This window comes from Terrapene carolina, unplaced genomic scaffold (assembly GCF_002925995.2).
Source record: "Terrapene carolina triunguis isolate 2854851 unplaced genomic scaffold, T_m_triunguis-2.0 Scaffold102, whole genome shotgun sequence".
Classification (NCBI taxonomy): domain Eukaryota; kingdom Metazoa; phylum Chordata; order Testudines; family Emydidae; genus Terrapene; species Terrapene triunguis.
In genome coordinates this window covers 2,488,193-2,515,921 of record NW_020664453.1, presented here as the reverse complement: position 1 = coordinate 2,515,921, position 27,729 = coordinate 2,488,193, and the positions used below count along the sequence as shown (strand labels likewise).

At 45.8% G+C, this 27,729-nt stretch overlaps 2 protein-coding genes across 3 annotated transcripts in view; one reads left to right on the top strand and one right to left on the bottom strand.

The window, feature by feature from the left end:
• Nucleotides 1–12,989, top strand: part of ACOT11 (acyl-CoA thioesterase 11) — a 68,182-nt gene extending 55,193 nt beyond the window's left edge. The window contains exons 11-16 of the mRNA XM_026651758.2: nucleotides 2,251–2,317; nucleotides 2,663–2,746; nucleotides 3,450–3,583; nucleotides 8,338–8,469; nucleotides 10,291–10,417; nucleotides 11,596–12,989. Coding sequence (XP_026507543.1) covers nucleotides 2,251–2,317; nucleotides 2,663–2,746; nucleotides 3,450–3,583; nucleotides 8,338–8,469; nucleotides 10,291–10,417; nucleotides 11,596–11,751 — 700 coding nt within the window. The 3' untranslated portion in view covers nucleotides 11,752–12,989. The remainder of the gene's footprint in view (nucleotides 1–2,250; nucleotides 2,318–2,662; nucleotides 2,747–3,449; nucleotides 3,584–8,337; nucleotides 8,470–10,290; nucleotides 10,418–11,595) is intronic.
• The window catches only part of FAM151A (family with sequence similarity 151 member A), a 46,978-nt gene extending 20,025 nt beyond the window's left edge, over nucleotides 1–26,953 (bottom strand). The window contains exons 1-8 of one of the 2 annotated variants that reach the window (XM_024219679.1): nucleotides 26,815–26,953; nucleotides 23,669–23,815; nucleotides 21,701–21,853; nucleotides 21,223–21,382; nucleotides 19,160–19,384; nucleotides 18,109–18,248; nucleotides 16,378–16,521; nucleotides 14,151–14,836 (exon numbers count right to left, since the gene is read on the bottom strand). In XM_024219679.1, coding sequence (XP_024075447.1) covers nucleotides 14,169–14,836; nucleotides 16,378–16,521; nucleotides 18,109–18,248; nucleotides 19,160–19,384; nucleotides 21,223–21,382; nucleotides 21,701–21,853; nucleotides 23,669–23,815; nucleotides 26,815–26,950 — 1,773 coding nt within the window. In that variant the 5' untranslated portion in view covers nucleotides 26,951–26,953 and the 3' untranslated portion in view covers nucleotides 14,151–14,168. Of the gene's footprint in view, nucleotides 1–13,591; nucleotides 14,837–16,377; nucleotides 16,522–18,108; nucleotides 18,249–19,159; nucleotides 19,385–21,222; nucleotides 21,383–21,700; nucleotides 21,854–23,668; nucleotides 23,816–26,814 lie in introns of those variants that run through there. The other variant, XM_024219678.1, reaches the window with a different exon arrangement.
• Between the last annotated feature and the right edge of the window lie 776 nt (nucleotides 26,954–27,729).

The window sequence follows — 27,729 nt, the reverse complement described above, 5'->3', positions numbered from 1 at the left end:
CCCCCCAATCTCTCCACTTGTTTTATCTGCATGTGCAATTGGAGTCCTGTCTTCCCCACCCATTGTGAATCACTATTCCTGGAGTCCTCTCTGGTCATGTGGTTGCAATGAAGCTTGCAAAAGAGACAGCTGCTTTATTTTGTTACTTTTCAACTCTTCACCTTGGTTATATCATGTCTCTGATTACAGATCTGGTGTTATCAGACAAATTATACCCCAGTATCTCCGTTCCCGAGAATAAGATTGTAGTGAAGTGTGGCAATTAAGCAGTGAAAATATTTTCTTCCTGGAATGTCTTGCGGCATCTGCCTTCCTGCTTCCAGGAGTTTCAGAACTTTCCCTTGAGTCCAAGGCCAATATGAGAACAAACGCATGGTCCCTCAGAAGTGCAGTATCTGTCTGAGTCTAGCATCAGCTGTTCACTCATTACAACGGTCCCGGGATAAATTCTGATCCTTTCTGTTACAGTAAAGGCTTCCATCAAATGACCCTAAATAAACAGCATCCTGCAAATTTGACTTGCTGTTGTGCATAGTTCAAATATAGTGTTTGCTCCGGTGATAAAACCCAAACTCTTCTAATCCAAGCTTGGGATGCTGTGCACCTCCAAACAGAGACTTGCCCGACTTCAGATTTTGTTACAAACCGAATGACGAACTCTTCAGTAACACGTCAGCTGTGGCTCTCAAAGCACTTTGTAAAGGTGGATAAGTACCATCCCCATTTAACAGACTGGGAAACTGGAATGGAGAAGCTAAGGGCCAGATTTCAGAAGCAGCCTGTTTTGGGCACCCTGCTTTAGACCCTAGGGCCTGGGCAGATGTGGTTCCCATTGATTTGATTTGGAGTTGGTGGGTGTTCAGCACTTCTGAAAACCAGGTCCTGGATTGTGGGCACCCAAAACCATTTCCACGAGAGGCTCTCCGGGACTTGCTAAAGAGGTTATCCAGTAAGTTAGAGGAAGAGCTGGGAACAGAACCCAGATCTCCTGGCTCCTAGTTTGGGGTCCGGTCTGCTTGTGTAACAGGGTAGCTGGCCTATTAAATGAAAGTAGGCTCAGCTCTCCTGTTCCCGTCCAAGTGTGCCCTGGCTTGGTGTAAGGAGGGGGGTGGGGTGCCCGGGGGAGTTATAACCGAGAGGGGAGTTCAGAACCCAGAGTTCAGGACAGGGGTGAGTCCACAGTAAAGCGAGCTCGGCGAAGAGCTGTAGGGAGGGGATTCCCCTGGAGGACAGCGTGGTAAGAGTTCCCTGGTTGAGCAGCGGCACTAGATCAGGCTGGTGAAAGAGGAGGGCGGCCAGAGGGTCTTCTACAAATGTCCCCAGGCCAGAGAGCGCTGAAGGCTGAGAGCAGCCCAGGGAGATGCCTGCTGGCTAGAGAGGGCCAAAGTCTGGGGTATGATGGAGACGTGAGCCTGCTGATGTGTCCGGGCAAGAGCTGGAACCGTAGCTGGGAAGGAAACCGGGCAGAGAAACACCCCAGCTAGAGTGGTGGGGTGGGGTGGGAAACGCCAGAGCTGTACCTGGGGGTCGGGGGAGAGATGCTGGAGTTGGACTGTTTGTTTGCACTGTGCTGAGGGGATGCTGGTTCATGGTAGTGGACTGTTGGTAATAAATTAAATTCAGTAGAGCCTTCAGAGTCCATGGGTTATTTGAGAAATCAAGGGGAAATGAGGCCAAGGGCTGCCGTGAGGGGGTGCCCGGGTGGAAGCCATGCATTTACAGCTTGCCTATGCCACTCCCTGACCACCCGCAGAGATTGGCCTGCCTGACCAGAAAGGCCAGATAGGAGCACTTCCTGTTCAAATCCAGCCCCATCCCTGACTAACAGAAGTGTTAGTGTAGACCAGGCCTTAGTCTTGCCCCGTCCAGATCACTGCCTGGCCTTTGTTAGAAGTAATCCTTAAAGGTTCTTTTCACCCTGGGCCAAAATCTGATTCCTCTCCCTTCCGCCTGCAAATGATGTGCAGGATTTCTGAGGCTTTTGTTGCTCTGAGCTCCCTCAATTTGAGCCAAGAAGAAATGGCTCTTTCAATCCACTGGGATCCTGGTCCCAAGATATTCATAAGATGACCGTGTTTTCCCCCACTCCTTTTGTAGATCATTGCTGGAGAAGATGTTGAAGTCAAAAACACTGCTGCTAACTTTACTGTCTCTCTCTTTCACCAGCATGTGTTTGAGATGTCCTTTTCCCTGTCACGTGCTGAAGATCAGTATTGCTGTAACTAAAGCCATTCTCTTTGTTTTCCCTAGAAAATACATCATTTCCTGTGAACAGACAAAAGTGCCATTGTCGGTGCCCTGGGACCAAAGTAACAAGGTAAAATAACTGTCTCCGTAGGTACTGGCCAGAGCCTCCCCTGGCACCTAAGCCCCATGTGCTGTAGGAAGGCCCAGGAGCCGGTACTAAGTAGCAGCTAGAAGTTTATACATGAATCAATATGGTCTATGGAAACAAGAAGGATGAAACCTTACCTAAAACAGCAGGCATTAGAGAGATCTTAACGGGAAGAATAAATTCCTTCTTATCCCCTGATTTATTCTGATTAATTCAGTATCTGAGCAGCTGCAGGCTTTGCTATAGTATCCCATGAGTTTAGATACAGGAAAACCTAACCGAAGGTCAACGTGATTTCTACTGTATTTTCTTATGTTTTTGATGTAGGTTTATCTGAGCTACAACAATGTTTCTGCACTGAAGACTCTTGTAGCGAAAACCAATTGGGTACTCGCCACAGAAATAGACAAGGTACTTAACCCTGCCGCACCCCCAAGTCAACACTGCCTTCTTTAGTCTCCTGGACTGCCTACAGTTAGTGGAAACCACTTGTGTTAAGATCAGAGGACATGCGTCAGTCCTTTCCCGCCCCCAGTTCTTTGAGTGTATCCAAAAGCGTTTGATGTCCCCAAAACACTTTGGATAAATGGGATTGTACTACATGTATTCAGTGACTGTGTGTCTATACGATCAACATTCTATGTACGTCCAAATGTACACTGCATACACACACTTACGTACATGTAAAATATATGGCTTCCAGTGATGCCGTACTACCTGTGCTATAGTAAAATCCCACTGAACCCACCAACCAGAGCTGTTTCCAGTTTCACCCATTTCCATTCAACACCCATGCTAGCTATCCGGTAACTTTCTCTTGGACAACTGTTTTGTGATTTACTCATGGGGCTCAATGGTGTCGTCAGAACCAGCTCATAAAACAGAGGCCTCATGTACCACCAGGTATATGTGATTCTTCATGCTAATGTAATGAAAAGTGTGTGTGTGTGTGTGTGTGTGAGAGAGAGAGAGAGAGAGAGAGAGATCAAAGCTGTTTGGTTATATTATAATAAGGTAAAAATATGAATGAATCTTATTGGGGAAAATCAAATGTCATTTTAACGAAGACAGCAGGCTGTGCCTCTCACCTGTTCTGTCTGTCTCCCTCTCAAAGGTCAGGATGTACACGCTGGAGGAAGACAAGTACCTCTCCTTCCGAATAGAGATGAGCCTCTGCATTGATGCAACACAGGCCTTCTTCCTTCTGTCAGACTTAAGACAGAGGCACGAATGGGACAGACATTATGCGTGAGTACTTGGAGGACAGCTAAAATGTTAGGATTGATGGTCCCTGTTTTATCGGGAATAATGGGGGGGGGAGAAGGTCCCCAATTTCTTTTCTTTGGCTTTCCTCCTTCAAAGCAACTTCCTAATCCAAAAAGGTTCTTCATTCAAGCCGTGCAAAGTGCTTTTTCCCCTCCATCATCCACCCCACTCCAAAAGCAGGAGTGTACAGTCTATGCAGTCTGTGGCTGGATATGTACCGACATCGGAGTTGGCTGCCACACTGCTCGTGTGTCGTACAGCGGAATAGAATCCGGGACCTTTACCTCCTGAAGCACATGTTTCTGCCACTTGAGCAAAAGAAGACGCCCCGTTAGCCGTTGGTGACAGTAGCAAAGCTTTTATCTTCTGGAGACCAGCCACGTGTACAAGCTAGTCAACTGTTCTGCCTGCATGCTGATGACACCTCTAGACTTGTTAGCCTAGGATTGCAGCTGAGACTCTTAGCTGGCAGAGGCATGTAACCACAACAGTGAGCTGGCGCGTAGCTTTAACATTCTATGTTCCTGTCCCATATAAGGGGTCTAACTTCCTATAAAGTGTGCCGTGCTATAAAGCTGTGCTGCTCTTCCCAACTCCATGAAGTGGCTGGACTGTGACTGGTTTCAGAGTAGCAGCCGTGTTAGTCTGTATCCGCAAAAAGAACAGGAGTACTTGTGGCACCTTAGACACTAACAAATTTATTAGAGCATAAGCTTTCGTGGGCTACAACCCACTTCTTCGGATGCATATTGAGTGAAACATATCGAGGAGATATATATATACACACATACAGAGAGCATGAACAGGTGGGAGTTGTCTTACCAACTCTGAGAGGCCAATTAAGTAAGAGAAAAAAAACTTTTGAAGTGATAATCAAGGTAGCCAAGTACAGACACTTTGATAAGAAGCAAGTGTGAGAATACTTACAAGGGGAGATAGATTCAATGTTTGTAATGGCTCAGCCATTCCCAATCCCTGTTTAGCCCTGAGTTGATTGTGTCTAGTTTGCATATCAATTCCAGCTCAGCAGTCTCTCGTTGGAGTCTGTTTTTGAAGTTTTTCTGTTTTAAGATAGCCACCCGCAGGTCTGTCATAGAATGGCCAGACAGGTTAAAGTGTTCTCCCACTGGTTTTTGAGTATTATGATTCCTGATGTCAGATTTGTGTCCATTAATTCTTTTGGGAGACAGACCTGTCCTTGCTTACAGACAACCCCCCAACCTAAAGCAAATACTCACCAGCAACCACACATCACTGAACAAAAACACTGACCCAGGAACCTATCCTTGTAACAAAGCCCGATGCCAACTCTGTCCACATATCTATTCAAGTGACACCATCATAGGGCCTAATCACATCAGCCATACCATCAGGGGCTCGTTCACCTGCACATCTACCAATGTGATATATGCCATCATGTGCCAGCAATGCCCCTCTGCCATGTACATTGGCCAAACCGGACAGTCTCTACGCAAAAGAATTAATGGACACAAATCTGACATCAGGAATCATAATACTCAAAAACCAGTGGGAGAACACTTTAACCTGTCTGGCCATTCTATGACAGACCTGCGGGTGGCTATCTTAAAACAGAAAAACTTCAAAAACAGACTCCAACGAGAGACTGCTGAGCTGGAATTGATATGCAAACTAGACACAATCAACTCAGGGCTAAACAGGGATTGGGAATGGCTGAGCCATTACAAACATTGAATCTATCTCCCCTTGTAAGTATTCTCACACTTGCTTCTTATCAAAGTGTCTGTACTTGGCTACCTTGATTATCACTTCAAAAGTTTTTTTTCTCTTACTTAATTGGCCTCTCAGAGTTGGTAAGACAACTCCCACCTGTTCATGCTCTCTGTATGTGTGTATATATATCTCCTCGATATGTTTCACTCAATATGCATCTGAAGAAGTGGGTTGTAGCCCACGAAAGCTTATGCTCTAATAAATTTGTTAGTCTCTAAGGTGCCACAAGTACTCCTGTTCTTTTTGTGGACTGTGACTATACACTATGACCAGCATATGCTCTTTGCTCTCCCATGGCCTTGGGTGGTAATTAGAATTGGTTTTACTGAGAGGGGGTGGAATCTTGTGCCAGGATCATACGCCTGTCCAACCTGCCTTTATTTTAAAGCTGCCACATCGACAGACACCCAGTCAGAGGCAGAAGGAACTCTGGTTTAAAATCTCCTTTGCAGGAGGGTGTCACAGTTCCCAAAATAACTGCACCTCTGATCCCTGTGTGGCCTTCTTGAGATTTCGCCTCTCCTTGGGGCAGCATCCTGCCATCCATTCTCTCCAGGCTGGGGATTGTAGACTGCAATTCACCTCAGCAGATCTATCTGTAGGCCAAGCCCTGTTCTCTCTGGGGCAATGGCAGGGTTAACCAGCGACCAGCCAGCCTCCATAAATCAAGTACTAGTTATTCAGAAGAAAAGTATTACAGAGAGAATGTTTTTAAAAACAATGAACAGCTTACGTGCAAGTGTTCGCTCAGCAGGCAGTCACCCGTCTTCAGCATAGAGACCCTGGCAGGCTTCAGGGTCCTTGGCAGGGCCTATGTGTCTGGGTCACTGTCTCATGTCCTGCAGTTCTTGGAAACCGTGCGTGTGGCCCCTCTCCCTACGTCAAAGTGGTCACTTGATACAGTTTTCAGTTCTTTGTTTGCCAGGCCTCATGAGCCACATCAAACCAGTCTATGCAATTTCCCCCAGGGGATGAGGCTTCTCCAGGCTTAGCTGCATGGGGATTTGCATGAATTATCCCCCAATGGTTTTCGTTCCTGCAGGAAACCCTGTAACTCCCCCATGGAGCCAGAATACAATCCTTAGCCCATTCAGATACATAACACACTTCTAAACTGGAGACTGGAGTCTTCGGAGTATCCGTCACAGAGGACACCTCTGTCAGGGCCCCTTGTTCTTCCCGTACCACAGCCTCAGGTGAGCGGCCTGTCCTGTTCATTTGCACTGAATCCAGGACTTCTCCACTCGTAGGAGCAGCCTGGGAAGTTTAAGGAGCTGTAACTTATTATCCCAGGGACGGTCGGCTCCGGGGGGGGGGAGGGTTGGTTATGTGTGCGCTTCAGTGACAGTGTACTGGACTTCCTTACTCATTTTATTCCTGGGTTGACTGAGCTACAAGAAGGTGAAATGGTCACACAGTGAGTCGGTGATCTTTGTGGCTCTGATCCCAGCCACGAACCTCATGTCCTCCATCAAAACCAAAATATCCCAGTGAAAGGCTCAGAAACCACCTCTAATTTCAGGCCAATCCCATCCTTCAAAAATAAACAAAACCAGACCGAGAAGGCACAGGAGGTGCCACGTCACAATGCGTGAAAAGGATTTGCAACCTACTTGACAATACAATTGAAACGTTTGGGGTCAGATGCAGAAGAACTCAGGGCTTGATCCAAAGCCTGTTGACACCAGTGGGGTTTGGCTCAGACTCTTGCCCAGGGAGAGCCAAGTATGAACTCCCACAGAAGGCAACTGATCTTTAGCCTAAGCAAGGATTTCAGGGTGTGTCCAAAAGAGAATTGTTTGGAGCAATTAATTTTGTTAAGAAAATGCTCTACTACAGGGTAGTCAAATTGGAAATCTGGCTCTAAGAGGCAGGTAGGCGCCCGGTGGGATTTTCATGACCTGCATCTTTGGGTGCCTAGATGTGTTTAAAAATCTGGCCCGTAGTCCATGGGAGAGCGGATATATCTGGGAAGGTGGCTCTACTTCAGCAGAGAAAGCTTTTCTTCCTCCTTCCTCTGACTGATTGTAAGTTAGCCAAACCAAAAGCCAGTTAGACAGTTGTTTCTCTGGCTTTGAACTGCTTCTGTCTGGAGTCTGAGTTACTGCTGAGTAACACCGTATGGTTAGGGCCCTATCAAACTCATGGCCCGTTTTTGGTCAATTTCACAGCCAGGGGGGTTAAAATGAGTCAGTTTCAGGTTTTCAAATGTTTACATCTAAACTATTACAGTATGGTAACCCAGGGGGGCCTGAGCCAAAAGGTGGTCCGAGTGGGAGGGTCACAAGGCTATTGTAGGGGGGTCATGGGATTGCCACCCTCACTTCTGCCCTGCTGCTGGCAGGGGTGCTACCTTCAGAGCTGTGCAGCCAGAGAGGAAGGCTGCTGGCCAGGTGCCCAGCTCTAAAGTCAACACCACTGCCAGCAGCAGCATAGAAGTGAGGGTCACAGGGTATGGGGGGGCAGGTTACCATAGGCCTGTTTTTTTCCGGCTGTCTCTTGTCTGAGTTGGGGGGCGGGGCTGACAGCTGGAGCCACAGCTGCCCGCACGGAGAGGTGACGACAGCTGGAGCTACTGGGTCCCCGCGTGGGGGTGGGGGGTAATGACAGCTGGAGCCATGGAGCTTCCTCCAGACTGGGGAGGTTACCTGAGGTGGGTCTGACCTGCCCTGGGAGCAGTCTTTGCAGGGGAAGAGGATGTCTGGTCCTTCCCCATCCCTGGCTGGGACTAGCAGCCGGACCCACGCACAGGTTAGGAGCCCCCGGCTGGGCACCAGATTTCACGGGAGAGATCAGATTTCACAGTCTCTGTTTTTTTCATGGCTGTGAATTTGGTAGGGCCCTATGTATGATGAAACTCTATTGAGAGAGAGGGAGGACATCTTTTAAGGGAAGGTGTCTGGTGTCATGGTGCTGGGAAGATGACCTCATCTTTCGGAAGTCAGCCTGAATCCTTTCTGGAATGTCCTTCTGCCTCTTTCCAGGAGTGCTGAGCTCGTCCAGCAAGTTGATGAAGACGACACGATCTACCACGTGCTTAGTCAGACGGTTAGTCAAGAAAACAAGCCTCAGGACTTTGTCATCCTGGCGTCAAGAAGAAAACCTTGTGATGAAGGGTACGTAGATTAGCATGGCTCCAGTGGCATGTTGGGTCTAGCCCTGTGCAGTGCTTGCTGGCAGCCGGTGCACAAAATAGGGACAACAGTGCTGGGTCTAGCCCATGGGGCTGGAAATGTCTAGTGTTTGGTTAGCGTGGTGTTTGCTTTCAGTGCTACAAAGTCCGTGCTTAGTATTAGCTTAGTATTTCCGCTCTCTCAAATCCCCACAGATGGTGCTTTCTCTCCTGTTTTAATATGTCTGGGATTCCCTCTTGTGCCAGGCTGTCTTTCAGTGCCTGTGGTATTCAAGTGCAGTGTGTCGAACAGTTGCTGGAACCCCATACTTATGTCCAATGATGCACAGCCCTTGAGAGATGGTTGGTTTATGACATGCTAAAGAATGTAAACATTTGCCATGAAAATGATCCTATCAGCCAGCGAGTGAAAAATATGTTACAATGAAAATAGTTAATTCATAGCCTCATCTCTGTGGATCCGAAAAGGCTGCACAAAGGAGCAATTGGCACTGCTACACAACTTCCTTTTCACTGCACAATTATTTTTTTTTGGCTGCAAGAGGGATCTAAAGTAACTTGTATATAGAACATGGGTGTGTTTCAGTATGTAGCTTTTTGTATTGCATGTAGAAATCTAGACTGATATACCAAGCGATCTAGAGCGCTCTAAGCTGGGTGTAAGCAAGTGTGGATTTCAGTATGGCTAAATGTAAGATTGTACAGCTAGGAACAAAGAATGTCCGCCTACTTCCAGAAATGGGGGACTCTCTCCTGGGAAGCAGTGACTCTGAAAAAGACTGGTATCCTGGGGGACAATCAGCTGAATATGCGTCCCCAGTGCCATGTTGTGGCCAGAAGGGCTGGTGTGGTCCTTAGATCTATTTAAAAAAGAGACTATCAAGTGGGAGTAGGCAGGTTTTATTACCTCTGTATTTGGCACTGGTGCGACTGCTACTGGAATCCTGTGCCCAGTTCTGGGGCCTGTGAGTCAAGAAGGATTTTGTATTGGAGATGGTTCTGAGAAGAACCACAAGAATGATCCAAGGACTGGACATCATGCCTTGGGGAGCTCATTCGAGTTACCCCTTCCTAGAGAAGGGTGAGCTTCGGCATGCAGTTTAGGAGATGAATACTTGTCACATGCTGCTCCTGACCATTCTCACCCCAGCCTTCTTTTTAGCCCGGTTCTTCGGCTGGGAATTTCAGAGGAGTCTCAGGGAGACTGAATTTCAGTAGGAGCTGGTTGCCTGACTCCCTTAGGCTCCTATGAATATCCAAGTCTCCAATCCCTTGGCACTAAGTGGATTGGGAGCACCCACTCTGACTGCAATGTATTTGCCTTAGTGTGCCTGGGGAAAGGGATACCTCACCTGCTTTCGGTACCCAATATGATAAAAACACAGGGGACACTGGAGCCACTGTGATGAGATTTGTAGATAGAGGCCAGATCGTAGTCAGCCTTCCCCTCCCCCATACCTTCTTTCCGCATTGTTTTCAGTTGATTTGATTTAAAAAAAAAAAAAATCACTCCAAGATATCTTGGCTGTAATTTTAAGTAACTTATTTTGAAGTCAATACAAGAAGAAATGCAGAAGCAGAAGGTGGACTGTGACCGCGTAGTGCTGTGTTTCCATGCACGAATACCTAGGCAGAGGTGATTTCCAGTCTGTCACTGAGCATGTGTTGGGGCAGTTCTGCCACCTGCATTTCCTGGCCTTGATCTGAGCTGGGTTAATTTGAGAGCTGGCATAAAATCCTGCTCCTTTCTCACCTTTTCAATCCACTTGTGAACTGCTCCTAAGCAGACTTCCTTCTCTTCCAGTGACCCATATGTCGTCGCGTTCAGGTCGGTCACGCTGCCCACCCGTCCACCAAACCCCGAGTACACCCGAGGGGAGACGATGTGTTCCGGCTTCTGTATTTGGCAGGAGACAGCCGAGCTAACCAAGGTGAGGCTTTCAGCTCTCTGGAAGATAGCTGTGTCCCCCAGCGACAATCACCGTGGCCTTTACCCACATTCCATAACCAAGAACTCGCGCATGCTGACCTGTGGTTGGTACTAGTGCTTTAGTTCAGATCCCCAGTGCCCAGTTCAGAGGGGGAAAACCGAAGGGCCTGCAAGTCTGGTGCTGCACATCCCTGTCTGTGCTGGGTTGGGGATTTGGGAGAATTTCTGGAGTCCTTCAATTTCCAACCCCCCCTCCTTTTTAAAAAAACAAACAAACCTCTTCCCCGCCCCCCCACAACACCTCCGTTCCTACTCTCACATAACACCTCGCCTTTATGTGCACACATTTGTCCATGTTGCTTAGGTGGATAAGTTATGCTATCCCCATTTTACAGGTGGGGAAACCGAGGCACGGCATGATTCCATGACTTGCCCAAGGGAGCATTGAATTGAAAATGGAACCCAGGTTTTCTGACTCCCAGCCCTGTCCCAATAACTCTCCCTTGCCAAAGGGCTGCATGTCCCAGGCTGTCCCCTGCCGAGTGGATGCAGCAGTGTGGTCTGAGTGTGAACTCAGAGGAAATGTTAATACTATGGACAGTTCAAGTAATGGAGGCCTAATAGTTGAACTGCATTTAAACTATTGTAGTCTGGACTAAAAGGTCTTTCAAATTCTAAAAACCTTTTCAAAACATCCCCTTTCCAGGCTATAAGAACAGTCAGGGCCACTATATCTGTGTCCAACCCAAACTTTTCCAAGCCCCTCGCATGCTGGCTTTGCTTTCAGCACTTAGGTTGGAATTCACCCTTGCCCACACAAAGCCAGAGGAATTTGTGGTGGGAACTAAGCGAGGAGCTGGGTATTCATTGCCCTCAAGCCGGGGAGGAACCTTTACACAGCTGCTATTCCAAGTTATGGGCTGGGATAGTGGCTACTGCCCTTCGGCACCCCACTGTGTGGGGGTTCACAGCCACTGGATCAGGGGAACTGGCAGTTCTACGGTCTGTACATCCCAAAACCTCTGAGCAATTCAGAGCCACTGGGGAGACCCGTGCTGAACCACGGGGAGAGGAAGCCAGTACCGCCGCTGCTGCTGTACATATTAGAAAATGACTCCTGTAGGTTTCAGCCTGTGGATGTCCTCTTAGCTGTCTTAATGAATGTGTTGTGGATTTCAGGTGTCCTATTACAACCAGGCAGCTCCAGGATACCTAGCTTACGTCACGACTAACGTTGCAGGACTGTCCTCGGACTTCTATGTTACCTTCAAAGCCTGTGAGAGATTCCTGCAGAAGAACAAAGATGAGATCACAGTCGGGCTTCAGAATCTGTAACTGTTGGCCCTTTTTGCACAGTGCTGTGTGAATATCTTGTACATATTGAAGCGATTGGTCTGTGTCGGTGAGCGCACCATGGAGAGTAATTACTTAGATAATGTTAGTGGCATTGCTAGGAGCACAATGACTTGAAATCCATCCATTGTAGCGTGACTAGAATCAGCTCTTCTCTCTAGTGTGCTTGATGATGATGAGAAATGTAATGGCTGGAGCCAATCTGCCTAATCAGGGAGAGGGATTATTAGGGCCAAACTCTGTCGCAACTGTAGGGGCTTCTATTATGGTTTATCTGAGGGCAAAATTTGGCCTGGGATGGGATGGGGAGAGAGGTCTAGGTGGTCCCTACATGGCCAGTGTTTCATTGCGAAGTCAGTCAGATCACTCTAAGGTCTAGTGCTAGAGCAGCATGTAATCTGCTGAAAAGCACTAGCCTTATTTTATTTTTATTCAATCTTGTAACCTCATGTTCAGGAATTGACTTTCTGACAGCATCACCCGCGCTTGAACCTTTGTACAAGAGTAACGGTTACTAAATGGATTATTTTTTTTCACCAGTTCTTGTAATTCAATGGAGGAATTGTCCATCTTTAATCCACTGAAGTAAATCAGGACAAGATTTGGGGGAGAGAAGGCCAGCCTTGTCTCCTGTAACACAGTACTGTTGTGTTTGACACACTAGGCATTATGATGCAGGATACCTCATTGATGTGCTGCAATTTCATGTTCTGTCTTTCACACACCATACAAAGAATGGGAGTGGTAATAAAGAAGCCCGTTCACCTTATGACCTCAGTAGTTCTTCTCGCCTGGTTTTCTTTAGTTAGCTGAGTATTTTTCTTGATCAGCCCAAGAGTAAGGGAAATTGGACTGTTTTCTGTGGGAAATTGATTCATCTTGTTTAAGAATTTTTAAACTGCTGTCTGAAGAATTTCCCCCCCTTTGTTGGTAACTAAAGCACAACTAAGGGGACGGATTTCCAGTCTTCCTGCTTTGTGGGCCTTTATTCTATGATGTTCAACTGTGCAACTCAAATATCTGATTAAAATATTAGTCATCCCAGCCAGGCGTCTCCGGGATTCGTGGCTGAGTTCTAGATCTCTTCAGGCAGGCTCAAGACGTCTTGCTGCTGACCATGGCCATAGGTGTGTATGGAGAAGTGACAATTAAAGCACATCCAAAAATACACTGTGCCCGCACTCTTGATACATATGCTTTTCTGAAAGGTCCTGGCAGATCCTAGCTGGGAAGAAGAAATATGTCCCTCCGCACCACTTCATTACTTTGTAGTTGAGGTTGATTACAAATTATACAGTGCCTGTGAAACTGGTATGGGAGCAAGCTGGATGCTGAAAGTTAGAGTCAGAGGCGTAGCGAGCGCCCTCCGTACCCTCTGACCGGAGGGGGCCCCGCAAGGAAGGGGGCCCCTAAAAGTGGCAAAATAAATACCGCATTCCAGTTTCTGCATTGTAAGGGGCCCCGCCCGGACATATGTTCGGAGGGGGCCACGTTCTTTGTTGCTACGGCCCTGGTTAGAGTATGTGCTGGGGGTAACCTGAAGCAAATTACTGTAAAGAAAATGTCCCTCCAAGGAGACGGGGGAGAAACTGGGCTACGTGGAGAGTTCCACCTTAGCAACAACTAGCCGTAGATAAAACTCCACAACCGAACTGTGTCCAGCAAAACAGGCCTCCAGCTCAAGCAGATGAAATGACATTTATTTAAAACAATTATTTGTCTGACAGCGGCTCCTAGAGGTTATACCTACCTGCAGCAAGACAATCCTTGCCCCCAAGAGCTTACAATCTGCTAAAATGGACAAAAGGTAGGAGAGAGGAAATACTATCCCCATTTTACAGATGGGAAAACGGAGGCACAGATATTAAGGACTGATTTTTTTCAAAAGGGCTCTCGGTATGCTGGGTGCTGAGATCCCAAAAGTCTAGTCAGAAGCATCCCAATGGGAGCTGTGGGGGTTTGAGCTTCTTTTGATAATCTAGCCCCATAGGATTTGCTCAGGGTCACTGTGTGTGGTAGCAGAGCCAGGATTTAAACCCAGATTGCCTGAGTCCAAGTGCACTGCCTTAACCACAAACCAACCATGCTTAAAGAGAGAAGACCGTCCCTTCTGCCCCGCCAGTATGTGAACCACTGAGCAGGCTGATGCTACAAACCAAAAGGAACGGGGGTAGGGGATCTGTTTGGGAGACCTGTTCAAAGCAAAAAGTACAACCAAATAAATTAAACTCTACTCAAAGAATAGTTCTCACGCCCGTCCCCCATGTGCAGGAGTCAGTGACAGCCCTACCACGACTGTGATTGCCAGAGTAATGCTTGTCAAGGCTGATCACTCAGAAGTTTGCCTAACAATGGGCCCTGGAAAAACTTGGGTCACTTACCAGGCTCTCAGGGAAGTTCTAAGAAGTTAAGACATCCGCCATCAAAGCATTTCTGCATTGTCTCGGTATCTTATAATAGACCCCCTTCTGTATGTGTGTTCGGATAGACCGGAGTCCTGGGAAGCCATCGCAGTAGCTACCCTCTGAGTAACTGTGTTGCACAGTGATGGTGTAGCTGGGTGAAATCTCCAACAGCTTTGTAGTTGCCAGCCATGATCTACTCAGCGGCACAGCCTCCAGCTGAAATGACACTTGTTGCCAGAGATCCTTACAGAGTGTGAGCATATCGTCTATCAATGGGTCAGTGTAACCAGCAGTTATCACTTCCCTGGGCCAGCCAGGGGCTACGGTAACATATGGGAAAATGCTGTTGATGGCTGTTAGGAATTCTTCACCTTGCATGTATCCTGGTGTCTCAAAGCTTCCAAAGGAGAGCGCCATGCTTATCCAGATGGGGTTCCATAAGAGATTCTGGGCATATAGCTTACTAAGGAGCTCCAGTGTAGGGCGAAGTGCTCCGGATTCTGTTATGTTCAGGTATATACCCCAAGGATTGAGATGTCTGGAAACCGTAATCAGACACTGTTCCAGGGGAAGGCCTGCTGATGGAGACAGTGCAACGGGAATGAGATTTCCAATGGTGCTATTCTGTAATGCAATGTCCAGGGCAATCATGCCCCTCTTATCTGGAGAACAAAGCAAAGGGAGATGGTTCATAACAGCCTGAGCCTCAGTGACCCCTTTAATGTATCAATGTATTTGTTATGTGTAATTAGCACGAAGATTTAAAGGGAGGAAATGAACTATGTCTCCATTATATGTCTTTGGCTAGAAACAATTCAACAGCTAATTTTCATTGGACTATATGATATTTAATTAATATACAACAAAATGATAGATACACTGATTGTGTAATTGATTCAAAGTGTATTCTTAACTGCAGATAACAAGCGCTTTCACTCCTCTATGCATCATCCACCAGTTCCCAGTGTATCCTCTCCAGATAATTAGTTAGGGAGAATAATTGATTAATATCTGGTAGCATTGTGAGATCCATGGTAGGGTAAGAGGTAATCTTCCACCTTTTGGCCTTTTGACCAGTAGTACTAGATAATCTTAATCCTGCTTCTGACCTAACCTAGGATTGTTCCTCATATAGATTCTCCATTGCCTGAAACAGTCTGGTTTTCTATTACTCCAGCAATAGGTCTTCTCCTACTGCTTTCATAGACCATTTCATAGATAGGGCCCTACCAAATTTACAGCCATGCAAAACATATCACGGACCGTGAAATCTGGTCTCTTGTGTGCTTTTACCCTATACTATACAGATTTCACGGGGAGACCAGCGTTTCTCAAATTGGGGGTCCTGACCCAAAAGGGAGTTGCAGTATTGCCACCCTTATTTGAGCGTTGCTTTTGGAGCTGGGCGGCCAGAGAGCAGCCACTATTGGCCAGGTGCCCAGCTCTCAAGGCAGTGCCCCGCCAGCAGCAGCGCAGAAGTAAGGGTGGCAATACCATACTATGCCATTCTTACTTCTGCGCTGCTGCTGGCGGCAGCTCTGCCTTCAGCGCTGGGCTCCCGGCCACCAGCCACCGCTCTCCAGCTGCCCAGCGCTGAAGGCAGCGCCACCGCCTGCAGCAGTAACGGTAGCAGTACTGCAATCCCCCCTACAATAACCTTGCGACACCCCCTCCCCGCTCCACAACTCCTTTTTGGGTCAGGATCCCTACAATTACAACTCCATGAAATTTCAGATTTAAATAGCTGAAATCATGAAATTTATGATTTTTAAAATCCCTTGACCGTGAATTTGGTAGGGCCCTGTTCATAGATCTTAGTGTTGGCACTTTTCTCCTGATAGTCCATTTAAATATGCTTTTGCTCAATTTAATCCTATTTATATCCCCATGTTTCACCCTCTCTCCTTGCACTATTCTCGTTATTGTGGTGTTTTTTGCAACACGTTCTGCAGGCTTTGTTCTAGGAGATGCATAGACTACTCCTCTTATCCATTCCCAAGCTCTCAATTACCTAACCTGCCTCACTGCTCTGTCTGTAAATTGGGTTTACAGGCAAACAGAAATGTTCGCCGGGACTTACTGACCCTAGTCTGAGAACTATAGCATGAGCTACAACTCTTAGGAACTGCCAAGTCTGTGACAACGTATGAAAACCCCTCCAGTTGTGTTAGATCGGTACATGGGGGAAAGACGTGTTACTCACCTTTAAGAATTGACAGTGTTTCCAGCCTGTTCTCATAGTGATCCATCCCATACCACTCTATCCATAGTTCATCGGAGTCTGCTGGGTGAAAGTAATCTAGCAAATTGCCTCCAGGATAGTAGAATCTCTTTCTTGTTGAGTTCACTGTTGGGTTGAGAGGGGGAAAAATGCTGAGTAAAATCATTCCCTTTCAGGGTACTGTGTGGGCTTTTGTCTTTAGGGCTATGGCTACAGTAGGATACGATGTAGGAGCCATAACTTGCCATCATTACAGCTGTACCAACTATGGTAACAGTTGAGACTAGTGTAGACCGTGTTTACCCCTTTCTCATCTGATCCTGCTCAAACTAGATGACAGCCTAGAATGTCACATATAGTTAAACACTGTTTAGTCCCTTGACCTAGCTTGAATGTGTCCCCAATAAGCAGCAATTTAGCTAGTAGTCTTAAATAGTATACACAATGGTTAAACTACATTGGGTCTCTGGAATAGAGCCAATAAAACCCCATCTTGACTAAGTAGAGTACAGTTGTTTATCCTTCTTGTACCAGAGGGGAAGCAACTACACTTCTGAGAAAAAGGTGCCTACTAGTTCGGGAGGCGGTAGAGAGAATCACTGCTCCCAAACTGAAAGGGTCAGCCTCAAATTCTGCCAATCCCATGTGTTGTACAGCGCGACCTGAGAGCAGAACTTGGGAGCAATACTTCCTGACTCTACAGGATGACTAACCTGCAAAAGGCAGGGGAGAAAATGAATTCTTGTCTCTCTAATGATTCCTTGTTTGTTTCTTTGATGTGTAATGGAAACCTTGAATTTATTTTTTAATTCTTTTCTACTTAATTTTATGACTTTAGAAATGTAGGTCTGCTTCACCTTGGAAGAACCCAGAGATCTAATGAAATTATGACTCACAAAGGACTAGCTTAGGAGCGATTGAAGGAGGAAGACCTTTTTTTAGCCCAGACTGTTTCAAACTCTGGGAATTTGTTTTGGTTAACACCTACTTAACTCTACTGGGTAATGGATGCTTGGGAGAAAGGATGCCTTTGTTCTAGATTCAACACCTGTGCCTCTTCAGTCAGAGTGCGCCATCAGTCAGCCATCCTTTATGGCCCCAACAAGTCTTCCGGCAACACTAACTGGAAACCAGACTTATGATATCTTCAAGGTAAAACAACTAGCAGAAGAAACCTTTTAAACAATCTTTCAGGCCTCCGGTGTATCGAAAAAAGAGCACAACCCCTTTCTTTAAAACAAACAAAATTCTTTACAGGGCCCAGAGCATGTGCCTATTTACAGTATTTAGCACCTTCACTGCACAAGTGCACTTCAAAATAGAGCCAGGACATTTTCTCTGCCTTTCATGATGGTTCTTTGAAGTGGGCTCAAGTTAGCTGCTGGCCAAGGCGCACGTAGCGGGTCTCACCACCATGGGTCTGAGCCCCTTTGAAAGTGGTGTAGCGTTAGGAGGCAGTGTGGCATAGGGGACAGGCAATGGAATGGGCGTCAGGAGCCCTGGCTTCTTTTCCCAGCTCTGCCACTGAGCTGCTGTCATCTTACACAAGTCACTTCACCTCTCTAAGCCTCGGTTTCTTCTCTTTGTCTTGTCTATTTAGATAAGCTTTTTTGGAGCGGGGACTCTCTCCTCCTATGTGTATGTACAGCACCTAGCACAATGAGGTCCCAATCTCATTGGGGGCCTCTGGGCACTACTGTAATACAAACATACACGCTGCTTCCTTGAACTGAGCCAGAACAGGATCATAAATGTCATAATAGATTTGTTCAGCACGGCTATTGTCCCGGATGAACAGGAGATCTTCCACTCTGATCGGATCCGTCTTCCCCTGCCACAGAGTCAGGCTATACCTGTGGAGAAGAGAAAGTGTTGAGCTGGCCTGGGGTTCTCGCAGGCTCTCTGGCTGGCTTTTCAATAGTTGGAGATACAGTGGTCTAATTAGCCATCGCTAGTTTGGTCCCTTTCAAATGGAAGGGTTTAGTTCTGAAAATAAGTGATGATCTGGAAAGACAATACTGTCCAGCACCCTAAGCAGTTCTCTTTTAACGAGAGACACTGTAGGAGGGTTATTCGTTTGCAAGTGTCTGACTATATAGAAAGGTTTCTGCAACATGGGAATAATTTGTACTTGGAGGCCCGACCACTTGGAGCTACAGTGTAGGCAAGGTGCTGGTGGCCGGTACTGTTCTTTAAGTCAGCGGTTCTCAACCAGGGGTACATCTTCTAGGGGGTACTCAACTCCTCTAGATCAGTGTTTCTCGACCTGGGGCTTGCAGCCCCCAGAGTGGTCATGGGACAGGTTTAGGGGGGTCGCAGCTGCAGGGCTGGCATTAGGAGGTGGCAAGCAGAACAATTGCCTGGGGACCCACGCCGTAGAGTCCCCCCAAGAAACAGTTACATGCTCCAGCTCTGGACGGCAGGGCTTGGGCTTCAGACCAGGCTCACCAGTGAAAAGTAGGCTCAAGCATCACAGGGACATGGAAGTACAATGCTTATATTCCAATGGAGGTATTTTATAATTCTATGGTAAAAAGGAGAAAGTCGGCAATTTTTCAGTACTAGTGTGGCTGTGCCACTTTTGTATTTTTAGTTCTGAATTTGTTTGCAAGTCGTTTTTGAGTGAGGCGATACCAAGAGTACTCAAGCCAAATCAGACTCCTGAAAGGTCATCTGGAAATGTTGAGAACCAACCACCGCTTTAAGTGGTTTAGTTAATCCTGCTCGAAGGACTAAAGATGAACGTGTGCTGTTCACTCCTTACCTGTCAGACTGAGCCAGCAGCCAGCTGAAATGAGGCCAAGCCAATCTCACCATGACGGCCCTGACAGGGAAGGTGACTCTTTGGGGCAGCGTCCCCACGATGCTGTGCATCTTTTGAATCATTTTCTGAGTGTAGGTTTTGTTGGGGAACAGAAATGAGTAGAGGGTCGTCCACCCCAGAGAGAGAGTGCAGTTTGGGTACTTCTCCTGGATGAGTGAGAGGAATCTAAAGGAACCATGTACAGAGCAACAGTTACTGTTAAGAGCTGCAGACAAGAAGCCAGTAAACAACAACTTTATTAAACCTACAAACATAAGAACACACCAGATGCCACTAGATGGCACTCTTTTTATATATACTGTACTACACACGCTACTTTCTATAGACAACTCTCTGAACAGCTCCAACAGCAAGCACTCCCTCCCCTCCACCCCCCTTGGGAAACAGAGGAGAGTCTGGGCAGAACATGGTAGAAACTCATCACAGTGATGCATATTGACTGGGAAATTTGCTGTGGACAGGTAGATTTTACTGTAGCTCAACGCTAACCCATTAGATCCTTGGCTTGCTCCTCATATGAAGCAGAACTGGCCTCTATATTGATTCACATAAGACTGCAAATGGTGCTGAGTGAAAATACCTGTCTGGTGACAGAATTCTGAATAAAAAGGTGAACTTTACCCCAGCCCATGCTGTGATTCCCATGTACTGTGAGCGATGCAGTAAAAGACTTTAGTAATTGGGAAAAACTGTACAAAAATGTAGAGCGTAGGTGTTGGTGAACCTCTAAAAGTTTGGACTTTGGGCTGGGCTAGCCATTCCAACTAATTTAAAAAAAAAAAAAAAAAAAAAAAAAGACAGTGGGGTATTAAAATCCTGGGTTAAAATGCCAGACGTTGATTTAACAATTGTATAGAAAATAGAAACTCTGTAGGGTTTTAGAGTAATTTCTATAGGACCCCATTGGTTTGATTCCTATTAAACTGTACAGGTTTTTTTTTTTTCCTTAATAGAGGAAAAAGTTCAGAGCTGAGGTTAAAAGTCCATTCTGTTGCTCCTACTTTAACTCACCTTCTGGTGGTGTTTGCTTCTTCCAAAAGAGTCTGAGCTAAATTTGGGATGGAAACCCCAGATTTTCAGTGTTAACTCTGTAACTCCTGGCTTTTTTGTGGGCTTAAAGGTGTAGCTTTTAATTTTTTAAATACAGTCTGAGCTCCTATTAATAACAGTATGTGCATTGAGAAATTTGAACAGATCACTTTAAACCCAACAGAGTTCAAAAATCAGTTTCTCCCTTTACTTACCTGCCAAGATCTGCTCAGTTTCAGGTGCACAGCTGGTTATAAAAGGGTCCTGGGAGAAACAGTCCAGCAAGAGAGCCCAGCCCATAGAGGAGAATGGGGGCAGGAGACCGCCAAGCTACAACTCCCAGGAGGCATCATGGCGGTGTTCCCAGATCAGAATTTTTTTTTTTTCCCCAAGGGTTCATTTTTTTTTTTTATGAAAAGTCAAAATTCTCTATGGAAAGCTGAGACTTTTTGCCAAGAAAATTGTTTTAGGTTTAAAAACATAAATTTCTGCTAAAAACAGTTTCAATGGAAAATTTTCGAGTGGCTCTGGCTAACAGGGTTACTGGCTGCTACAGGGTAACCAAGGATTAGTAAACTCAAGGCTCCAGCAGGCAACTGGAGGAAGGAGTGATTTCTGGAACCTAAATATGTTCTCCAGGGGCTTGATCCAAAGCCTATTGAAAGCCTCCCACTCACATGAATAGCCACTGGATCAGGCACTCAGTGACCTGGGATCTTAAATGGTTGGTTTTCTTCTTGTTTTTACCTATATAAACTTTTTTTTGCCCACCTTTGTCAGCTCTTTAGCTGAACTCTATTCTTGGCGCTTCTTGGGGTCACAGAGTTCTTACTGCGGTAGAGGATTGTTGCTAGTGTATAACAGACTATTTTGTTCCAAAGCTATGGACGTGATCAGTCCAGGCTGGGATATAAGTAACTGAAAAGCGCAAAATAAGCCCTGAAAGTGATTTAAGAAAAACGTGTTTTACTCACAAACTTGCGTTAACTGCAGTGTTTATGGGGACATTGGGACCCATTAGAATATCTGCGTTTAACCACAGCGGTCTATTGAGCTTCACTTCTGAGGATTTCTTTAGTAAAATATCCAGAGATGGGCCAACTGCCTTGATGCTTTTGAAATCCAGCTTGATACCTGTCCGAGAAAGAATCCGTTGAGAAATTCCATTAGTATTGAATAGTAGCAGCTGGTCAATTATGCACAAATGAAAATAGGAGGCCTGTTTGTACAGCACCCAGCACCGTGGGGTCCTGGTCCAGGACTAGGGCTCCTTGGCACTATGGTCCTACAATGACGATATCTTTAACATTGCCTACTGCTAGTCCCCAGCACTGCCCCATTATTCCCTGCCAAATGGGGTGTGAAGAACATGCTTCTGAATTCCGTATGTTCATAGACCACTCGGGCAAAGGGTTACATCAGCTTGTTTAAAGATATAGCACTTTAGATTACCTTTGCTAGATGAGTTAAGGACGACATCCAGCCATTCCTGAAAAGAGTTGTCACTGTAAATAGTGGGGGGATGGGCCATGATGGGCTTGTCGGTCTCATTACGAGTGTTATGTCCTTCTATGTTGACATCTGCTTCCAGGACCATAGCATCACCTGTATGCACAGTGAATTCACAGTCTGAATCCTTGACTGGAGTCTGTGTACGTAAATTACACCCTCCACACTTGTCAGTGTCTTCACAACATAGGAAGGCAGCTCCCTATGGGCTGCGCACTCTGTTCATTACCCAGCAACGCATTTAAGCGTGTGCATGGTCATACTGAAGTTGATGAATTACTCAGGTGCTTAAAGTTAAGCATGTGCTTCAGTGCTTTGCTGGATAGGGGCCACGGTGCTTAGCTCTTGGAGGCTCAAGCCCTGTGTCTCTCAGAGATACATATGCGATGTTTCCTGCCTGTGCTAGACCAAGGAGCCGCAATGTCTTTCTTTAAGCGGGATGGTCACCTACAAGGCAGCCAGCGGCTTCACCAACAGCTCTGGGCTAATAGTTCCTGCTCTGATCATAAATATGGCCAGGGAACAGATGAGCCCCTATAGTCCATTAAATGATTAGAGAGATGATAACAAAAGACCTGATCCACTGCCCCTTAAAGTCAATGGGAGTCTTTCTATTAATCCCATCTGGGGTGAAAAACTACTTTCGGATTTAGCTGGGGATTGGTCCTGCTTTGAGCAGGGGGTTGGACTAGATGACCTCCTGAGCTCCCTTCCAACCCTGATATTCTATGATTCTAATTTAACTGGGTTTCAGATCAGTCCCCAAAACACCCCAAAAAGGGGGGTTCTTCTAAGCCTGGTGCTACCCACCGATTCCTGGGTAGAGCTATTACTGCGATTCCTCTCTTCCAGCTGTAACTAGTCCCTGGCCATTCCAGGTGAGTGATACCAGACTGGAAAGTTCCAGTTTTTCTTTCTGGAATGATTCCAAATGCTCCATGATGACCCTGAGTTAGCAGATAAACCTCTAATCTGCGATGTATCTCATAAGATCAGAAAAAGCTGATTTTTTTTTTTGGTACTGTCTTGCATCACCATGGAGCTTTCTGTACTTTCCTCTTGTACGTTATCACCACAAGATAAAACTGCTTCAGGTGAATGTGGCACAAAACAGTCAACTTTTACAGAGTAGCTTTATCTCATGAAGCTGTAAGCAAGCCCTGCTTATCACTTCAGGTGAGCCCGCCTTTCAACGTATCCGGGATTTCTGCTGCTTGATTCAGTGTGTAGAACGATGTTCCGATCTGAACATTAAACTTGAGCAGACCTCTTCTCTTCCTAAAGTATTCTACTTTTTGCTAGTACAAAGCCCAGTTTCAAACCATTTAGTTTTATCTTAAATGTCAGATAACCCCCTCAGCATTGTCTTCTGGGTAGGACGTATCTTTTTTGCCCCAATCAGATAAACTGATAAATGAATCACTACAGAAACTTTACATATGCTCAGCTGCCACTATTTTGATCAAATCATGCCAGAATCTAATATGCTCAGTGTTTGCCTGAGCTCCCTACATTGTGTGCTGGCAGCTAACTCTCCTGAGTGAAATTCTGGCCCCACTGACGTCAACTGGGAGTTTTGCCATTGACATCAATGGAACCAGGGTTTGACCCTATGGCTTTCCAATAGCATGTAACTAGAAACATAAAGGACAGGGAATAAGATTTGCCAGAGTTGGCAAGACCACTGATACATGTAGTCCGGCATCCTGCCTTTGGCCATGCTTCAAAGGAAGGAAAACTCGCCACTAAATCAATTGTTCAGTGTTGTACCCGGTGAGAAAGGGGGGAAAAATTCCTTTCTGCCTCCTGTAGGTGATCTGATTACACCCTGAAGTATGAGAACCAACTCCCCTTGTTATCTTAGCTTTCCTAGCTACACAGGTTATTACAGATGGAAAAAATATATTTTACTCTTCAAGGCAGCTGCCAGCTCGCTCTTTTTGTTTGCAGAATGATACCAGGTGACCAGCAATCCATCCTTCCTGTCAATGCTCCCCAGATTTAGCAGGTATTCTAACAGGTCTCCGTCTGTCTCAAAGGCTGGTTTGGGTGCAGAGTCTGAAATATCAAGGAAGATTCGTAATAAGTAATTTTTAGGGCTGCTGATTAATCGCAGTTAACTCACGTGCTTACCTAAAAAAAATTAATCGCAATTACAAAAATTAATCGTGATTAATCGTAGTTTTAATCCCACTGTTAAACAATAGAATACCACTTGACGTTTATTTTTGGATGTTTTTCTACATTTTCAATTATATTGATTTCAATTACAGCACAATACAAAATGTACAGTGCTCACTTTATATTATTTTTATTACAAATATTTGCACTGTAAAAATAAAAGAAATAGTATTTTTCAATTCACCTCCTACAAGTACCATAATGCAATCTCTTTATCGGGAAAGTGCAATTTACAAATGTAGATTTTGTTTGTTTTGATTTTGAGTGCAGTTATGTAACAAAAAATGTAAAACTTTAGAGCCTGCAAGACCATCAGTCCTACTTCTTGTTCAGCCAATCGCTAAGACAAACAAATTTGTTTACATTTACAGGAGATAATGCTGCCCACTTCTCACTCTCAGGTGCCATTGTAAATAAGAACAGGCATTCACATGGCACTTTTGTAGCCAGCATTGCAAGGTATTTACATGCCAGATATGCTAAATATTCTTATGCCCCTTTGTACTTCGGCCACCATTCCAGAGGACATGCTTCCATGCTGATGATGCTCGTTTTAAAAAAAAAAAAAAAAAGTGTTAATTAAATTTGTGACTGACCTCTCTGGGGGAGAACTATATGTCTCCTGCTCTGTTTTACCCGCATGCTGCCATATATTTCAGTAGCAGTCTCGGATGATGACCCAGCACATATTGTTCATTTTAAGGACACTTTCACAGCAGATTTGACAAAACACAAAGAAGGTACCAATGTGAGATTTCTAAGGATAGCTACAGCACTTGGCCCAAGGTTTAAGAATCTGAAGTGCCTTCCAAAATCTGAGAGGGACGAGGTGTGGAGCATGCTTTCAGAAGTCTTAAAAAGAGCAATACTCAGATGCGGAAACTACAAAACCCAAACCACCAAAAAAGAAAATCAACCTTCTACTGGTGGCATCTGACTCAGATGATGAAAATGAACATACATTGCTCCACAATGCTTTGGCTTGTTATCGAGCAGAACCCGCCATCAGCATGGATGCATGTTGTCTGGAGTGGTGGCTGAAGCATGAAGGGGGGGGAGGGATAGCTCAGTGGTTTGAGCGTTGGCCTGCTAAACCCAGGGTTGTGAGCTCAATACTTGAGGGGGCCACTTAGGGATCTGGGGCAAAATCGGTACTTGGTCCTGCTAGTGAAGGCAGGGGGCTGGACTCGATGACCTTTCAAGGTCCCTTCCAGATCTAGGAGGTAGGCTATCTCCATTAATTTAATTTAAATGAATCTTTAGCGCATCTGTCACATAAATATCTTGTGATGCGGGCTACAACAGTGCCATGCGAATGCCTGTTCTCACTTTCAGGTGACATTGTAAGCAAGAAGTGGGCAGCATTATCTCCTGTAAATGTAAACAAACTTGTTTTCGAGTGATTGGCTGAACAAGAAGTAGGACTGAGTGGACTTGTAGGCTCTAAAGCTTTACATTATTTAATTTTTATTGCAGTGATCTGTAAGTTCAACTTTCATGATAAAGAGATAGTGTAACCCACACACCTGCTGTCCCATCTAGTGGGGGGGGGAGAGAGAGAGAGAGAAAAAAGAGTCTGCTCAACAGCCAGTTGTTTTTTTAGCTCATGCAGTAGAGGCTCATGCATTTAGCTCCAGAGATTCCCCGGTTCGATCCTGCACGCTGACATTACAATAGCACTACTGTAGTGCTATTAGGTGAATTGAAAAATATTGTTTCTTTTTTTACAGTGCAAATATTGGTAATCAAAAATAAATATCAAGTGAGCACTGTACACTTTGTATTCTGTGTTGTAATTGAAATCAATATATTTGAAAATATAGGAAACCTCCAAAAATATTTGAAATAAATGGTATTCTATTCTTGTTTAAAAGTGCAATTAATCGCAATTAATTTTGGGAAACAAATGTGAAACTAACCCAAGCACTAGCTGGGTTTTTGAAGAGTGGGACCCGAAGGGAAGTAATAGAACTGCCTGACTGCTCCCAAACGTAGGACATATTCTGTAGCACAGCAGGTTTCCTCTCTCATTTTGCTGATTTCAAGGGAAAGCTGCAGCAGAGCGGGGGTGGGGAAAGGGTTAACACCTGTTGACTTTTTGGCTGTGACACAATGGCGTTAGTGCCAGGAGTGACTGTAACTGTCCTGTGCCTCATTGTGTTCGCACCTGCAGTAAGAACGAGGAGAGTCTCAGCAGAGACTCACATGAACGGTGCTGGTAAGATGACAATGCAGTGAAGAGCCCCCTGGGATACATGCAATACCCAATTTTGATCTCCATATGCATAACAATGTAGACACTGATCCCTGCTAGGGCAGTGGTTAAAAATCTAATTAAAAAACTCCTTGCTCTGTGTAGTCCCCCAGTTCTAAATATTATGTCAGTAACAGACGGTTACAGGCAGACAAACAAAATATAAATCCCCTCTCCAGGCTGACAAATTGTATATTAAGTTTACCTTAATGCAGTTTGAAAGGCCAGCTATCGCACCTGACAGAGGCTTGGGATGGCATTTATATTCTCACTGAAGTGTCACTTCTGGGGAAGCTCTCCATACATATCCTTTCTGCAGACAGACTCCAGGTACGCCATTTATTTTTAATGAATGAAGCCTGTTCCTCCACAATGAATGGTGTGAGAGATTCTTCTTGATCCACAAAGCCACCACACAATCATCATTACATCTATCACACCTCAGTGTCTTCACTTTCTCTCTCCCCCCCCCCCCAACTCCCCTTTTAGCACAGCTGGCTCCCATCTTGTTTCTGCTTCTTTTTCCCATGCAAATAATTTAGCCACTTTCCCCAAATGCACCCTCTGGAGCCAATCCGCCAGAATCTAAGGTCAAGAAGCATGAACTGGTTTGGCTTTGTACCTTGCGGGGGATTCCTGTTAACCGTCAGACACACAGCCAGAGCGATGCAGGTAGAAATCACCGCAACAACGCAGACACCAATCACTGCTGCTCCTGTCGCTCCTATGGAAGGACACCTCCTCTGACTGGAAACCATGACAGTCCTCTGAGTGCACCCACTCTTGGGCAGCTGCGTTACGAAACTCCAGCTACCTCCAAAAGAAAACTGAGCGCACGAGGGCTGGCTGGCTGAGGCTGGGGAAGTTTATAATGATTAAACTCTTGCCGAAGGCTGACAGTGTCTAAAGCTCAAACACGCTCCAAAGGCAGGAGCTGATACATACATCGGCCTGATTCTTGGACAGCTTCTTTCTAACAGCTCTGCCTTGGAGGGCTCCCCATCTACCAGCCCAGCACTGCCTGTGGGGACTGTACCATAGGGAGGCCTTTATGGAAGTGCCTCAATGTAGGCGTCAGCCCCTCCTTTCTTCAGCTGTCATGTGGGCATGGCTGGATTGTAAGGGCCAAGTTCCAGTCCCTCGCTCCCTCCCTCTGGGAGCTGCTCTGTTAATGTCATGCCTTCGGTTTCCTGAGCCAGCACCAGACAAGTGCTCAGCTAAGGTTACACTGGGAGAATGCTAGGATGTGGCCAGTGCAGGCTGAGAATAGCGCGCCTGCGGGTTTGAAAAGAACAAGTACAAAGCCACGTGGCTGGGATCCCTGCCTGACGGCACTGAGACAAATGCAGCCAGTCAATACAGTAACCTGAACAGCTTAGCTTAAGGTTACAGTTTGAAATGCACAGAAATCAGGAACTGCAAATGGGCGGCTACAGGAACCTTATCTCACCACATTGCACACAGCAGTGTCAATTTCGACCTCCGGTACATCTGTGAAAACCTCACTGAAGTCAATCAGATTTGGGTTTTCCTCTCA